The sequence below is a fragment of the Cebidichthys violaceus genome, unplaced genomic scaffold, assembly GCF_023349555.1.
Source record: "Cebidichthys violaceus isolate CVI_PGR_0920_01 unplaced genomic scaffold, fCebVio1.0.p SCAF_10, whole genome shotgun sequence".
NCBI classification, from domain to species: Eukaryota; Metazoa; Chordata; class Actinopteri; order Perciformes; family Stichaeidae; genus Cebidichthys; species Cebidichthys violaceus.
The window spans coordinates 1,166,018-1,182,500 of NW_027176263.1; the positions used below are offsets into that span (position 1 = coordinate 1,166,018).

The following is a 16,483-nucleotide window of genomic DNA, read 5'->3' on the forward strand; positions in this document are numbered from 1 at the left end:
CTTTTCTTTCTACCTCTGGACATGTCAACTATATTGTTTTAAATTTGTGTGTTTTAGGATGGGAGGTAAACTCAGGGTAATGACTTATTGTTACTTGTTTTATCAAGGCGCCACAGAAGAAGTGTTACCTGCATGGCTTTCATTAAGTGGTTGCACATTATATTTTCTCTATTTGTGGTTTTCTTCTTCAGCCAAAAACAACAAAGGAGCTCTTTGGCTGGTCATGAGGTCGCCATTTTCTTGCCCAAGGCGCATGCTTCTTTTTCTTCTTGAATTTAATTGCAGTTGGAAACAACTTCATGGTGCATTACCGCCACCAAATGGAATTGAGTATGGATCAGGAAATCCATACAATATAGCAGGATCAGACTGTCGTCTCCTGCTAAATGTCATCTTAGCCTCGATCAAACAGTTGGCTATTCACAGGCTGTTTATCTACAATACCTGGTGATTAAATTAAATGTCCAGATAGGAAATATTTAGTTACTGAGTTGGGTCATTGGTCCACTTGGACAGGGGAACACTGAAGGGGCATGACAGCAGACCTATCAATCTGAATTTATGAAGGTATTGGGATCACTCAACTTCAGGCAAGGCTGCAAAATAATTGTTAGACATGTCTATAAAACGAACGATTGTTTAACTTGAAATAAATGCTTACAAACTTGACATTGTGCGGAGGTACCTGTAGGCCTGGTCTGGTATATTAGACACATTCAAGTTTTGACCTGATGTTGGAGCTAGATAAAAAGTTAAGGGATCACCAAAGTTATTACAATTCATCCTGAAGGAAAAGTGATTGTCTGTACCAAATTTGATGTCAATCAATCCAATACTTCCTGAGACATGTCTACCTCTTGGTGGTGGTACAAGAAAAGTGAGAGGATCACCAAAGTAAGCGGGATTCATCCCCTTGGGACCATGAATGTCTGTACAAAATTATCAGATTATCAGTTAGTTGAGGAGATACTTCAGTCTGGACTAAAGTGGAGGACCGACCAGACAACGGACCATCACTGCCATCCATAGAGCTTCACCACTTCCTTTTCATAGTGAGTGATACAAGTGCTGAGGAAATGCACAAACCTTTACATTTGTTAAGTTGCAAGTGTCTCAAAATTAAATAATGCACCCTCACAGTACAATGTTAACAAACACTGTGTATCTACAGGTTGTATACTGATTATCTCCCACACCTCCGGTCAAAGAAAGACACACTCACATTTGGCAAAAATCTATTGAGTATTTATTGTAAGTTGTTACATTTAGATTTCTTTCTCTAGCAGCACTATTTAAATTACAGATATTCAAGGGCAGTTACCATAGATTGGTGTTTTCTCTTAATGCAAGATGTCATCGTGTAAACAAAGAGAGAGACTGAACCGTAGATCAAAATGTACGACAACTTAACACGCTGTTAACGTGACGGTGATTCATGTGACGTTAGAGGCGGATGAACAACAACTTGTATGTCTTTTGAGATAAAGGAAAAAATAAAAAACAATGACTGAAATAAACCTGTTTCTAAAATGAATTAAAATAGTACAAAACATGTTCAAAATAGTGAACAGCTTCAACATGTTTCGTGACTGTTTACAAAGTCTTCAGGTCTGTTGGTTACATGTCGATGAAAGTAGATTATTGTGGATGATTCAGAGAGATGACACAAAAACCCACAAAAGCAACGTGAAGAGACAAATAAAACGTGTTTCATAAGGAACATTTTGAGCCCAACAGAACAACAGATTCTATATTCAAACAACTCCTTTGACCCCTTCACATCGAAACAAAAGGTAGATTACAATTTTGGCACATTTTATCCACCAAAGACGCATAGTTGTACTTCCTGGGACAGTTTCATTCTTTTTATTTTGTTGTCTTATTTTCTGTAGCTCAACTATTGTTTTGAATCTTTTTTTTTTTAAAGAATAGCTTGACATTTCCTTGTGGAGTTACATGAGAAGCCGCTGTCAAGTCTGTACAATATGAAGATGGAGTCAGCAGGCGGTTAGCTTAGCTTAGCAAAACGATTTCTTGAACCGTTATGAGTCTAACACATTAACCCACAAACAACAATAAATAGTTGTTTTTGCAATGTATTTTTATACAAATTAAGTGAAGGAGATAAATTAGTGGGCTTTAGATTTGGGCAGAGCCAAGCTAGCGGTTTCCCACTGTTAGTCTTTGCTAGCTAGTTCTAGCTAAGCTAAGCTAACTGACTGCTGGTTGTAGCTTCATAGTTAGTGCACATATATGAGAGTGGTATCGATCTTCTCATCATACTCTTTGCAAGGAAAGTGCATTTTACAATTTTATACAGCTACTGTAAATTTGTTAAGCAAGATGCGACTTTAAGAAAAAAAAATCCACATTTTCTCAACAAGACTTGGGTGTAAATATTTCTTTAATCTTGATTCTACTGTCCTCACAGTCAACAGTCACATGTGTATTGTATTATCATGCACAGATTGCCAACACCAACATAATGAAATGAAAGTCACAAAAAATGACTTAATGCTCAGTGCTGTTGAATTTGTACCAACTCTGTCTTAAATTACAGATTCACGTCCCTGTAAAATGAGGCTAGATGTGACGAGTCCCTCCTGTGATATTCTACAACAGAGGATGACGTTTCATCAATGTTGGACTGATAAGATAGGAAAGTAATTTCAATGCTACAGTTCAGGGAGTACTGCATCTCAGGGCGCTTTAAAACAGCGAATCAGATCCTTTGGCAGCACACTGTCATTTTCTCATCTCAACATTTTAAATCTGAAACCTTGAGGTCATATTTGCTTCATGTGACAAAATAATAAATAATACATTTTACTCCCCACTACCTTGTTAACCCTTAGTGAGCACAAGGATGTTATTTTACCTGCCTTGATGTAAATAAAACAATTAAGATCTCAGTCGTCATCAAGAGTTGTCAAGCAACCAGTGAAAAATTGTGAAAAGTTGAGCTCAACTGACAAAACTTTTGATTAAAAAGCCCGCTGCACTATCACTGTCCTGGTAAAATTGCTCTGCAAGTCATGTATGTGGAAACAACCAACCATGGTCTATATTTGTTAATGCAAAGAGGGTCATTTTGTCATTCTGGCAATTCATGAGACACTCGAAACAAGAATTAAGAACCATAACCGTCAATATTAGTGAAACATACTAGAAGAAAAATATGAACCTCTCAAAAGAGTTTCTGATATTTTTAATTGTCTGCATACTGCAGTACTTGAATACATACTCATACAGTATCGTTTATAGCAAATAACTGAATTATTTCATTTATTTAGCAAAAAGCATGCTGAATAGAAAAAATGTTTTTTTTTTCACCGCATAAAGTGACAGTAAAATTCTTTATATTGTCACCTGCCGATCATCTCTTGACGACTGTGATATCTACAACGGCGTGACAAGAACCAAGAGGCTTAGGCATCTAAATCAATAAAGAGAAAAGTGATTGCCTAAAACTGTTGAAACCAACTTCAACCAGGTACCTGCACAAATATAATCTCTTTCCTAAAGTAGCACAAACACCTCTGGAAGAGGTACAAAAAAGACAATATGAGGGTGTCAGTAGGAGGAACAAACATCAGTGTCATTTTTGCTGTAAAACAGGAACGTCTCTGCTCCAACTGCTATTAACAACAGTGTTGTATGTGTGATGTTACAGAGAGAGAGAAAGTGAGACAGACAGAGAGACACGGAGAAGACAGAAGAGAGACAGAAAGAGATCTTGAGGTCTGTAGTGAAGCTTAAAGAGGCACCAAATCCAACTGAGGGAACACACAAAGCAGGTTAAGTTTCAAACCAACATCAGTCGATAAACCTATGTTTCTTTAGTCCCGATGCACTGTGAGGAATTATGGACAAAAAAAATCTATACAACAGAAACCCTCCTATTCTCATTTCCATCTCGGGTCAGGAGCTGAATTTTTTATGAAGAATTAAAAAAACAAATTATAAGACCTAAATCAACCCTCAACTCAAAGCTAAAAGTGGCCCTCAAGAGCTGAGTGAATGGTTTTACAAGTAACGTATTACTGACTTTTCTTACATCTTGCATTAGTTGAGTATTTAAAAAAACAAAAAACAGTAAGCCCACTTTTGCTGATGTGTTCCTCATCAACGCTACTCTTTTAGCACAGTGATAGTCTGACTGGATGAGGCTACAAAAAGAACAAGAAGTTGAAGAATAGAAAAATAAGTTGCTGTTGTTTGCTGACGACATGGTGTTGTACACATATAATTACAAATCTACACTAAAAACTGTGCAGTGTCCACTGAAAAACGATAAAATGTTAAATATTTCATGATGAGTGTCTTTTTTAAATTTCATTAATGGATTACCGATATTAAAATGTGACTTTACGTACAATATGGACAGTGCACATGCTCCAACTCAGCCCTTCAAATTTAGACTGCAACTTTTGAATGACAAATCAACAAAGCTTGACTCTTCGGGATGATAAGGTGAATTCATAAGCAGTAAAATGCACCTTGCTCAGTTTGATATCCTCATAGGTTTTTGCTTTGCTGCCTTACTTTGGTCTGTGACCACTAGCTTTTGGTGGCTAATATTAGCTAATGCTAGCCAACTTTGCTCAGATCTCACCCTTTAAATGACATTACTGGGTCAGTTTGCAGACTTTATGACTTGACTCTATTTGTTCTACTTTTACACAATGTTTTTTTTTTTTATCACTGCCACCGGAGGTAACAATAACCTTTGTTTATCAAAAGTTATAGTCTTGTGTTAAAAATGACTAAATGTGACAGTGAAAAACGAGTCCTGTGTGGCCCGAATACCTTATTTGCCTCACAGGCTTGGGCTGGATAACAATATCTGTCTCAGGTAGTCATGATGAAGTTGCTCCTTAAATAAATACCCCCCCAGTTTGGAAATACTGCACAGGGCCAGCTACAAGTGTTGTAGCCTGAGTAATAAGAGTCTTTACTGACAGTCAGTCAACTTTATAGTCAGTCGAGTTCCAGGCGTCTATAATATCATCTCACCAAGACTCCAGCACACAGCCACATGTCAGACAACAACACATTTATTTGTTTTCAGCAATGTTTCTTTTTTATCATCACGAAGGCATATACTATTTTTCTCTGTATATTACTTGTTATATATCTATATATCTCTCTCTATATATATAGATATATATTTAAAATATTTATATAGAAACAAAAATAAGCGTACATTTTTGCTGAATAAGATTGAAGAATATCAGCAAAGGGCATTGTAAACCATGGTCCATCTAAAACAGGTGAAAGGTACGGTAGCTCGCCCTTTCCCAACTCACCCACAGTAACAGATTTGCATAGGCAAAAATGGGATTAGCCCTTAGACAGTGGATTCCTGAATTCTTTATAGAGATGCAAAATCTAGTTCAGCTCAGCACAATTAAAAACCAAACATACATACAAACAAAAAAATAATGTTGACTCGGCCAAGCTCTCTTTAACCCCTCTGGTCATATACATAGTCATTTTTCTGTGCACATTTTTGTTTACAGTGTTAGGCTTCAAGTAGATCTAAAAACAACGTGTACATTGACAACTAGATGTGAAATAAATTAACCAACATGAGAGGTAGTGAAAAGCCTACAGAGACGTTTGTTGTTGTTGTTTTTTTTTTATACAAAGAAAAAAAAAAACGTGTCAGTAAGGCCAAAGCTTCTCAATCCTCCTCCCCTCCATCAGGACACTCCAGCTCTCAACCTTTTTTGCAGGCAATAAAACCACAGCCACGTTTCAGAAACCCGCTCACTTGGAACCCATGGAAATTTAAAGACAAAACTCTAAACCCAGCGATGGACGCTTCACATCACTTCACATCATCGTCATCATTGCTTGTAAAAATCTACATTTGAAATGCAGTTATTAAAAATAAACAACCGTGTACTTTTTCCCCCACTGTGTAAAAGTCACAATAAATTAAGAGGAAAAGGACGTACGCCTGTCCTCGCTGTAAAACACCGTTACCTGGGTTCCTGCTGTCTGTCCTCCCTGTAAACCCTGTAAAGTGCTCTTGGAGTCAGCACTGGGCAGAGACCTGCTGGCTTCTCTGCTGACACTAGGGACAGTTAGCTCCCCACGGAGTATTTAATAAGGTACATACATCTCACAATTTATAAATGTAAACTTGGTTTAATTGCACCATGATTTCATTATCTGGTTCTTGGTGAAACATTCTCGTGTTAATGACTGTGTGGACTCAGCAACAAGGAAACGTAGCTGTACTGTGCAGAAGAGGGATTTGTCTGCAGGAGAGCCTTACGAGTGACAGGCGTTCTGCTACGGAGTCAAAAAGTTACAAAGTTGTCCAAAATACAACATCTAAATCTGCTCCAAGGAGTACGTTTGGCAACTGATCCTTCCGTATCAGAATTGGTTGATTACACTGTATTCTTATGCTTCTGATCAACTGAGCGCATGCATGCACAGCTCTTCATTACAGCAGCTAAGCGTCATCATCAGTCTGTATGTGAGCACTGTATTGCCAAAGATTAAATAAAGCATATTTTCACTAAGGAACATTGCAACAAACTGTTTGATGGTGATTATTGGTTTGGACTTGCCTTCTTGACATTACAGTGTCAATTTTACCAATTTCGAACCAATACTTCAATCGTTTGTACTAATATACTAACCTGGTTTTGACATGGCATCTTCATCAAGTTAGCAACTCAGTAAGTGAATATACTGTACGTCTGGAGGAAAACTCAAAATCCCATGATTCCATGGACTCTTTTTTCCATTAAGTCTCTAGTAAAAATTTTAAAGATACATTTAATAATCCGTGTTCTTATTTAAGTCCTCTTGTAAAAACTTGCAAATGCTAACTAGAGGTAGCCAGTTTCCAGACTAATCCAACAGTGGCATTACAATATTTTGAGTATTCTGAAAGGTGTTGCGGTTAGTAATTTACAAGATAAACTTCTGACAATTCAAAACCAATCTAACATAGTGGGACACAGCTTCAAAAAGACTCCAATCTATAATCACAGACTACATCCAATTGCACTTCAAAAGTCTGCTGGACATCTTGCACCGTCTACTCTTGAATTTAATCTAGACCAAACTTGGCACGTGAACTTCAGGTAGTTAAAGGAGATGGCAACATGGATGCTTACATTTATCAATATTTATCAGTGGCACTGTTTCATTGACACTTTAATACTGCCACCAAACCAAGAGGTCAGCTATCCATCGTGGTACACAATGATTATACTTGGAGGCCCAGTCAATTAAACAAAACAGCATATACTGCATTCATGCACTTTCTACTGCACATCCACAGGCCAGGAACAAAGTTCAAATGTTCATCATCAAAAAATTAAATGTCCTTTTAAAAAAATGTTAATGGGACATTTGGCAAGACCCCCTTAAAGTTTTTTTTCTACATTTATCTGTTAAGTGTGTAACTGTACCATACACACACACACACACACACACACACACACACACACACACACACACACACACACACACATAGCCATTATCATCGCATGCTGTCAAAGTCGGATTAGAAAAACAAACCAGAGTGTGTGAGGGCTGGCAGTGGGATGGAGGATTAGCATGGCTAGCACAGGCATGCTGGCTGCTTGCCTACAGCATGCTGAAACCTAGTTAGCCTTGTTGAGAGGGCTAGCATGTAGCATGACTACGCATACTTCTTCGCTAGCCCAGTACGGTAGCAGGTTAGCATTATTATACCAACCCTCTTCACTAGCTCTGGTAAAAAAAAAGGAGTGTTTTTAATGGGCAGTAGCTAACTGACGGACTACCTTACACTCTCCCAGCTCCATCTGCTGGAGAAACACACATGCACCATAAAGACCGAGACTCTACCGCCTGGCGACAAGTCACATCTGATATCTCTTCACAGCATCTTTGACATCATGTTTGGCACCCGGGTCACGTGGCTGCAATGTCATACTGCACGTCCAACGTCAGGGACCGTCATGTTACCTACATTCCTAAAGCTAATGCCTTACAGACAAAAGCCAGGGCTTGATAACCCTAACAGTTAGATCAGTGTCTGCTGCATCTGCTTATGTTCTCCGAGTAGAACCAGCTTTTCATAAAACACTAAAAGGTAAACCCTCTTTTTCTGCGCAAGAATTTCAAAATGTAGATGACTATTTGGAGTCAGCGGTGTGTTTTTTTCCCCCCCACATTGGACACCTGTGCTTGTGATGGTCTGAGTTGGAGGGAGGAGGAGAACGGAGGGAGGGAAAAAAGACGGGAGGTAGGGATCGTTGGACAAACTGTGGTTGCTTTCCAGAAAAACTCCAGCAGCGCTTGGTCTGCATTTTCTTACACGTAAAGGCATTGTGATTTTCTCAGTGGAGAGATTTTTTTGTCTAAAGTTCATGGGTAGTAATAATACATGTAGCTGCCCAACCACAATTCTAGCCCTTACTTCTCCCAGTTAAAGAATCCTAAAGAAGGAAAGTGCTTGGACGGACGGACGGACGGCTGGACAGGTGGACGGATGGATGAATGAGTAGGTGCTGCTGCCTTTTGCTGCAGAAGCCATCAAGTCTCCTCAATAAAAAACTGCAGTAAGCTTAAAATTGGCAGAAGTGTACTTTTTTTTCCCTTCACTGAATGTAGACATCCAGGCAGAGAGACAGGTCCCCTGCCTTATTACATCTCAATATTCAAAAACGGTTGCAGTCCGCGGCTTACATCGTCAAGCTACTGTTGAGAGAGAGAGAGAGTTACATGCAGAGCCAGTGCTTCTAACTGGTTAAATGGGCAGAGACGCCACTACCACCACCAACTAGGTGTCATGTTTGGACAGTAAAGAAGTTAAAAACAAATTACACATCTGAGGAATGGGACAGAATTAGAAAACAAAGCAATATGAAAGAATGAGTAAGAGAGAGAGAATATTAAAAGTGAGAGAAGAAAGCATGAGGTCTAAATATTACAGTACAGGAACAGGCTTGTCCTTTCTCTCTCTCTCTCTCTCTCTCCCTCTCTCTCTCTCTCTCTGTCTCTCTCTCTGTCCCCACCGACTGAGGAGTCCTTGTCCACAGTTAACCAGCAGCTGGCCATCAGGTTGGCCATTTCAACCGACAGCTGACAAGTGGGTTGGCTAGTCAACCGTAACAAACAGCACAAATTGCTAGCAAAACAATCACTGGCCAGCATTAATGGTCTTAAATTGACCAATAACCAACCAGCGAAGGCCGACCTGGCTCCAGTGGAGAACTGGATATAAATTGCTTAAAAAATATAAATAAAAAAACAACCAGCTATCTTGGATGTCATTCAGTCTTTTCAATCAAAAAACAGGGAGAGATTTTCCAAACCCGACTTCTGGCACCATAGTAGTATTTGAAGTTTAAGTAGTAGTCTCGTTGGCGTACGATGGCGATGAGGGAGGGTGGAGGAGTCTAGGTGTCGAGGCAGGTGCGCCTCCTGTTGGCCAGGAGGTCTCTGTAAACGGAGGAGTTGAGGAATCGTGGGAAGGAATCGCGGTGCATCAGGGTGTAGATCTGGAACTGGGCCTCCTCGTACATCAGGTTGCTGGGCTCTGTCAGGGTCTGGTTTATTCCTTCTCTGACCCGCGAGTCCAGACTCACCTGGGGAGGAGGTAAACAAATTTGGTGTTTTTTTAAAAAGTGATCTGTAGAGTACCAGTGGCTTCATTAATACATGACACTTTTGGGTTCGAGAGTGCACAGCCATGCTAGCAGCTTTGTGGGGCTGCGCTTTAGCAAAATGCTAATGTTAGCATGCTGACATGCTCAAAAATGACATGCTTGAACGGCTCATAAAAACAACTTCACACCCACGTTTCCTTGGTTTCTCAGCTACATAGGCTACTTACAAAATACAACAGTCAACTATGACATGATGCATTCTTATTCATTTAACTGTCCAGCATCATACTGCACATTGTGCTGGTGTTTCACTCTTCACTTGAAGTTAACATGTGAATTCAGGACTTTTACAGTGTGGTATTAATAGTTTTACTATTTATGTTTAATAGTTTTACTTAAGAAACTTTTTGAGTACTCCCTCTTCCACTGCCAATACCAACATTCCCAGTTACAGAAAAGGTCAAAAGTAAAGCTAGGCAGCGTTTGCCTCTGGCTCCGAAATCACTAAACTCTAAACCACTAAACCTGAAAAACACACCCAATTCGGGATTACTTGCGGTCAGAAACATCGGTGAAATACACTTAAAAGAGGTAATTTTCAAAGAGCCGTATTAGTCGCTTGCTTTTACATAACCACGGCGGTGGTTAGCGGAGGTATTTTGCTATAGCAGTAAAGTTAATAGTGTTATAAGTTAGTATCAAGGATTACAGCAGGAAGATTTACACACAAGGTTAAAAAAAACAAATTCTGCAGGAAGTACTGGCTGCAACATCGGTGAAATACACTTGGTAGAAGTATTTATGTCCATACAGGAATAATAGTTGCTTGCTTTGACTTTGCATGACTTTCTACATGGAAAATCATTAGGATTCATCGTGTGCAGACTATGAATGTCTGTACCGTATTTCACAGCAAACATATATTTCAGTCTCAACCAAAGTGGTGGACGGGCCGAACAATTTGCTGACATTGCCGTCTCTGGAGCCATGTCGCTAGCACGGCAGTGGTGGCTCACTTCTGCTTATTCAACACAAATACAGCCGGTACCTCTTTGGGTGACAATATGGACACGTAGTCTTCGTATATGATCCTGGACTTCTCCTCCACCACCGTGGGATCCGTCTCCTTTCTCAGCTCCTCGCAGGCCAACCAGAAAAGCAGGTTGTCCTCGCTGTACTCCGAGCGCAGGAACTCCCGGAAGACCTCCCGGCCCTCCAGCGAGCGCAGCATCATCTCAAAGCTCCGTGCCCACGACAGCACCTCGTCTAGACTGGGGTGTCTACAGTCGGGCATAAAGAAAAAAATGAAGACTGACACACAGTCATACTGACACAAACATGCAAAGGAGGGATGATGGCTGGACTTACTGTTCTTCTCCAGCTTCAATACTGTCCATCTTGGTGCAGGTCTGTCGTTCACTCCTCTCCATCCTGTCGTCGTTCCTGAAAAAGGAGACAAGAAATGTTTGTGCTCGCCAAAACAAAAAGTCTGGACTTGTTTCTGGCACTTTAAATGGATGAGTTTGAGTTATTATTACTTATAAGTAAGAGTTCCAGTGAGATCAGAACTCCATCTTACATACATAAGGTTGTCGTCTATATTTACGTAGAATTAAGGCTGCAACAACACATTGACTGTGATAAATATATCACTTCTAAAAGATAAAGCGTGATTTTTTTTATCTCTAATTTCTCCCCATACTAATCAGCATTCACCATCCTCTGTTACCACCAAAGAAAAAAATGAAATGCATCCTCACTAAGGACATCCAGAGCTAATCAACAAGATCATTATCAGTAAAGAGGTTTGTCTCACCAAGAGCTTGACCCATCCTTAAGACTAAAAGTGAAGATATCTCGACCTGCAACTTCTGCAATCTGTGACTTTATTTACTCTTTATGATACTAAATTGTTGGAGCCTGTCATGGGGGGCTCAAGTCAGCACTATTTAATATTTGTGCACTAATCTCTCTGTCCTAGAGCTGAATCTATTGATTGATTAATCAAAGACGCAGAGTTCATCTCTTCCGGCTATCAATAGAACTCGGGAAGCATCAGTGTGAGCTCGAAGCGTCCATACAGTGAAAACCTTTATGTAAACACTTGAAACACACACGGCAGCCTCTCTGTCTATCGTAGCTCAGTCACACATGCCGAGTCCACAATGCAACACACTCCGAGCTGTCTATTTTTGTCACACCATGGAGGCTCTTTCCTTCCTCTCGCTGTCTCTTGTCAAAGTCCCCATTGTGCGGTAGCAATGAGCTAAGCTAGCCACAGCCCGCGGGCTCCCTCACAATACAGCTAAATATACAGGCTGATCTTCACAGCTGTTTTGCATGTGATGTGTGGATGGAAATAGAAGGCACCCCAACTAGATAAGGGCCTTGTGTGAGGGCGGATGAGGAGGGGTTAGAAAGTAGAGAGAATGAGAGAGAAAAAGAGGATGGATACAAAAAATTAAACATAACAGTGTGCTGTGACCCATTAGGGCTGTCGACATACTGTCTATTCTAAAATCAAATATGATAAGATGAGATACAACTTTATTAATCCAGAAGGAAATTATTGTGCCACAGTTTGATCAAAAGTCATATTTCACAATGTTGAAAATGTAAAAAAAAAATTATTATAAAAACATTACAGCACTACTGCGGCTGCCTGCCTCATGCGCACAGAATGCACCGCATGATGGGAGTCAAACAATGTCACTTTCATTAATTTAAATGAAACTGAAATGTAACATTTTACTGGGAATTCCCACTGGAAGAGAGACCTGAACAGCTCCTAATTCAATTCAATTAAATTTATTTTGTATAGCCCAAAATCACAAATCAGCCTCAGAGGGTTTCACAATCTGTACACATACGACATCCTCCGTCCCGGGACCCTCACACCGGTCCAGCGCTCTGTCATCCAGTCCACACGGACTCCTTCACCAGGCTGACTGACAGCAGACATTCACTGAACCAAAATAGATTTCATGTCTGCTCCACGGGAAGAAAAGTGTTGTAGGTCCATGTATTGATTGATTGAGGGAGGGGAATCTACCTGCAGTGAAACAGGCGGGCTCACAGTTAGACTGGGAGCCTTAATCAATCAATATAGATACGATGAACAAGTTAAAAAAAATAGATGTACAGCCGGATATTTGTGTGATTTAGACAGCTCTCTATGCAAATTTGTTCCGTGACACGTGCGAGTGTCGGACGCCAAAATGGAAATTACAAACAACTTAGCCAACAGCAACTTTGATGCGATCTCCCTCCAGCCGGCTGCCACTTTAATGGTGTTTTTAATAGTAAAATGAGGAGGTAACGAATACGCAACGCCTCATTTCAACTTCACAAATCAGCTGTTCCTCGTCCACTGCGGCGATTTCAAAGTGACCGACAAGAATAAATAGAAACAAGGCAACTGACAAAAAAGTTAAACGATGTCACAGATCGTAAAAATAAAAAGTGACACAGAGAGCATTCAGTGATTTACATAACTGACACAAACCTGCACTGAAAAAAAAAGAAGGGAAATGATCCCTCCGAACCGTAACGCTGAAGTAAACAAACACGTCGGGTACTGAAGACAGATTTCCGGAATCATTCCCTGGATATCTGACACCAGCATTTGATTGAGAAACACCCAGCGGACTCACAGAGCGCTCACTACAGGGGCCCAGTCCACAAGCTGCCACCACTTCAGATGAAGTGGTGTGAAAGAAGCAGCACATTCACCATTCACTGCCTGAAAACAATGTTTCTTTCACTCTTCTCTCCCAGGCAAGAGCAAAGCCACAGTGAGGTAGCGGCCGGAGCTGCACAGCAGTTACTGGTTTTGGTGCCTTGCTCAGGGGCAGTAAGTGCAAGTTTTGTAACCTGTAACCTATAAGACATTGTTTGTTGTGTGGGTTGTGTATTCTTTTCTCTCTAATTTCAGGAATTAAAGGTGCAACTAATGATTAAGTTCATTATAAATCAATCCTCCCACTATTTTCTAGATTAATCAACAAATTGTTTGCTTTCAAAAATGTCACAAAATGCCAACCATGATTTCCCGAAACCTAAACTGGCATATCTAAATTCCTCGTTTTGCTCCCAAACGCCAAATATATTCAGTTTACAATGGCAGAGGATTCACATTTTGAGAAGCTTTAACCACAGCATTTTGGGAATTTTGCTGAAAAAAGTATTTGCTAAATTGTTACAAATCAATATTTTGTCAATCCACTAATCGACTAATTATCTAATTCTTTCAGCTTTAGAAGGCCTAATAGCCACTTTTCTTGCCATCCTTCCATTTAATTGTTAAACTAATTTTTAAGCAAAAAAATAAACAAATGTGAAGCAGGCTCGTTTCCATCGACTGGTTTGGAGCAAATAAACTCGGCTACAACATGGTTTGTTTAGAACTTGGCACTTCCTGCTACACATCCACCGAGTAGCTGTAACCCAACCAGCAAACAGAGTAGAAGACGTCGGGTTTGCAAACCAGAAACAAAACAAGTCGGATCTACAAGAGAAAGATGGAGAGAGGTCTCAATGTTCAAATGTTCTTTCATGTCAGGAAACATCGGCTGTGTTTAATGACGTCCGGAGACAAAGTAAAGCATTCACATGTTATGGGAAATCAGAGAAGATCCCAACAGCAAAGAAAGCTGATCAGTCATGGGGGTTAAATGTTTGCTACGTCAGAATATGTCCGGTAAAGGCGTTTGCATTATCTATTTTCTATATCTATTTTCACAATTGAGGAAGTTCTCTCAACCTTTTCCGTTCCCATAAAGCTTTTTTAAACCAATACTTCAAATGTGAACAGATGTGAATGGAAACACGGCCAGTGACTGCCTGAAGTCTACCACCAATAAACATCAACAAACACCCGGCCGCTGCTGCCGCTGCAGCTGGCGCTTCTGCTGCTATCTTTTATGCGTTATGCATTTTATTTATTCCCCCAAAAACCAAAGAAACATTTCACTTAAAGGTGAACGTCACAGAGCCTGTGTGCTTCAGTATTGTTGATATACAGTAAAGCAGAACGGCAACCAGTACACAAAAACACCAACAAACACACCTTTACCACAGACAGGAGCTGTTTTCCTACATTTAACTGCCAAAACCTGGTTACTGCCAAATTTGGCGAGGCCATTTAAACCCGCAGGCTCTGAATCCAAAGGGACGATGGTAACCGATGACTGAAAATGTTATACCAACATTGTCCATCCCCAAAATGAGACAGGAAAACATACTAAAACAACAAACAGTACAATACATCTTATTTTAATAGCTGGATTCACGTGATGGATCTGGTCTTGATAACATTTGCCGATGAGATGATGTCCTTATCTGAACCGATGGTCTACAGACAAAGGAAGCCCTTTGAGCCAAATTTGTGATTTTGACCTGTATGATTCATTAAACTGTTCAACTCTGGAATAAGAGTTGGTTTATAGAAAGTTTTATTGGCTCCCAGCACTAGATCAGGTTCCAGTGTCAGAATAAAGTCTGTCTTTATTCAGATGAGTTTATAGGGAATTCAACATCAGTGTAACATCACAGATTAGATAACAGGACCAACTGTTTGTTGTTTCAGGCACACAAGTATTTTTTTGTTTCCTAATGCAACTAACACCGTTCAAAAAATACTAAGATCCATCTTATTAAAAAAAAGTACCTATAAATGCAATCTACTGGTCAACTGATGATGATGCTTAAATGTGTATACTGACAATCTGTCTCTATGATTCTTAAGATAAAATAAGGGTGGTTCCATTTTTGCACTTATGCTCCTGCTTCTAAGCATCCGCTAAAGGCAGCATCAGATTAACTGCAGTTATTGCATCACAAGCATCTTTGCCAAGTCTTAATAAAAAACGACTGGCTGCAAAAAAACTTGCTGAAAGACACCAGTTGACATCATACCACACAGATTTTGCCGTTGCTTTTTCTAAAACTCTTCATTAAGTTGCTACAATGTAGTCATCACTGGGCAAAATGAACATTCATTTATGCAAATAATCTATAAAAATATGGATTATAGCGGCCAAAAGTCAGCCAAAGTCTACCTGAAATACCAAATGCTGGGTGGTATCAGTTTCTGCAGAAACAGGCGTTATAGTATAGTATAGTATAGTATAGTATAGTATAGTATAGTATATTCTTACCAGAGACACTTGCAGCAGCCGCACCAGCAGAGGCAGCAGGTATTGGGTCGGGGCTGTCCGGGGGCCTGGGGTGGGGCCTCGATGTGCGCCGCCTGCCTTTTTCTCATCTCCACTCCACTCACACTCCGGGGCTTCACAATGGACACACAAAGAAAAATAATACTGTTTAAAACCCTTCAAATGAATAATAATATACACAGAGAGTGCAGTTTCACATCTGGACACAATGTTTTACTTTTGGCCTCGCTAGCAATATGTCTTATTAGAGGGGTGTGTGTGTGTGTGTGTGTGTGTGTGTGTGTGTGTTTGTGTGTGTGTGTGTGTGTGTGTGTGTGTGAGAACGAGAAGTGAAAAGAGAGAGAGAGAGAGAGAGAGAGAGAGAGAGAGGGAGGGAGGAAACAAGAGCTGAAGCGAGAGAGAGATAGATGAAGCGAGAGAGAAATAGAGAGATGAAGCGAGAGAGAGAGAAAGAGAGAGCGAGGGAAAGAAAGAGAGAGCGAGAGAGAAATAGAGAGAGCGAGATGAAGCGAGAGAGAGAGAGAGCGAGAGAAGGAAAAAGAGAAAGAGAGAGAGAGAAATTGAGAGAGAGATGAAGAGATAGAGAGAAATAGAGAGATGAAGCGAGAGAGAAATAGAGAGAGATGAAGCGAGAGAGAGAGAGAGAGAAATAGAAATAGAGAGAGCGAGAAAAAAAGAAAT

The 16,483-nt window shown here is 40.2% G+C and overlaps 1 protein-coding gene across 1 annotated transcript in view; it reads right to left on the minus strand.

Annotated features, from left to right (window-relative positions):
• Nucleotides 1–1,229: 1,229 nt before the first annotated feature.
• The window catches only part of rgs17 (regulator of G protein signaling 17), a 22,014-nt gene continuing 6,760 nt past the window's right edge, over nucleotides 1,230–16,483 (minus strand). The window contains exons 3-6 of the mRNA XM_068719719.1: nucleotides 15,785–15,915; nucleotides 10,995–11,069; nucleotides 10,675–10,906; nucleotides 1,230–9,605 (exon numbers count right to left, since the gene is read on the minus strand). Coding sequence (XP_068575820.1) covers nucleotides 9,417–9,605; nucleotides 10,675–10,906; nucleotides 10,995–11,069; nucleotides 15,785–15,915 — 627 coding nt within the window. The 3' untranslated portion in view covers nucleotides 1,230–9,416. The remainder of the gene's footprint in view (nucleotides 9,606–10,674; nucleotides 10,907–10,994; nucleotides 11,070–15,784; nucleotides 15,916–16,483) is intronic.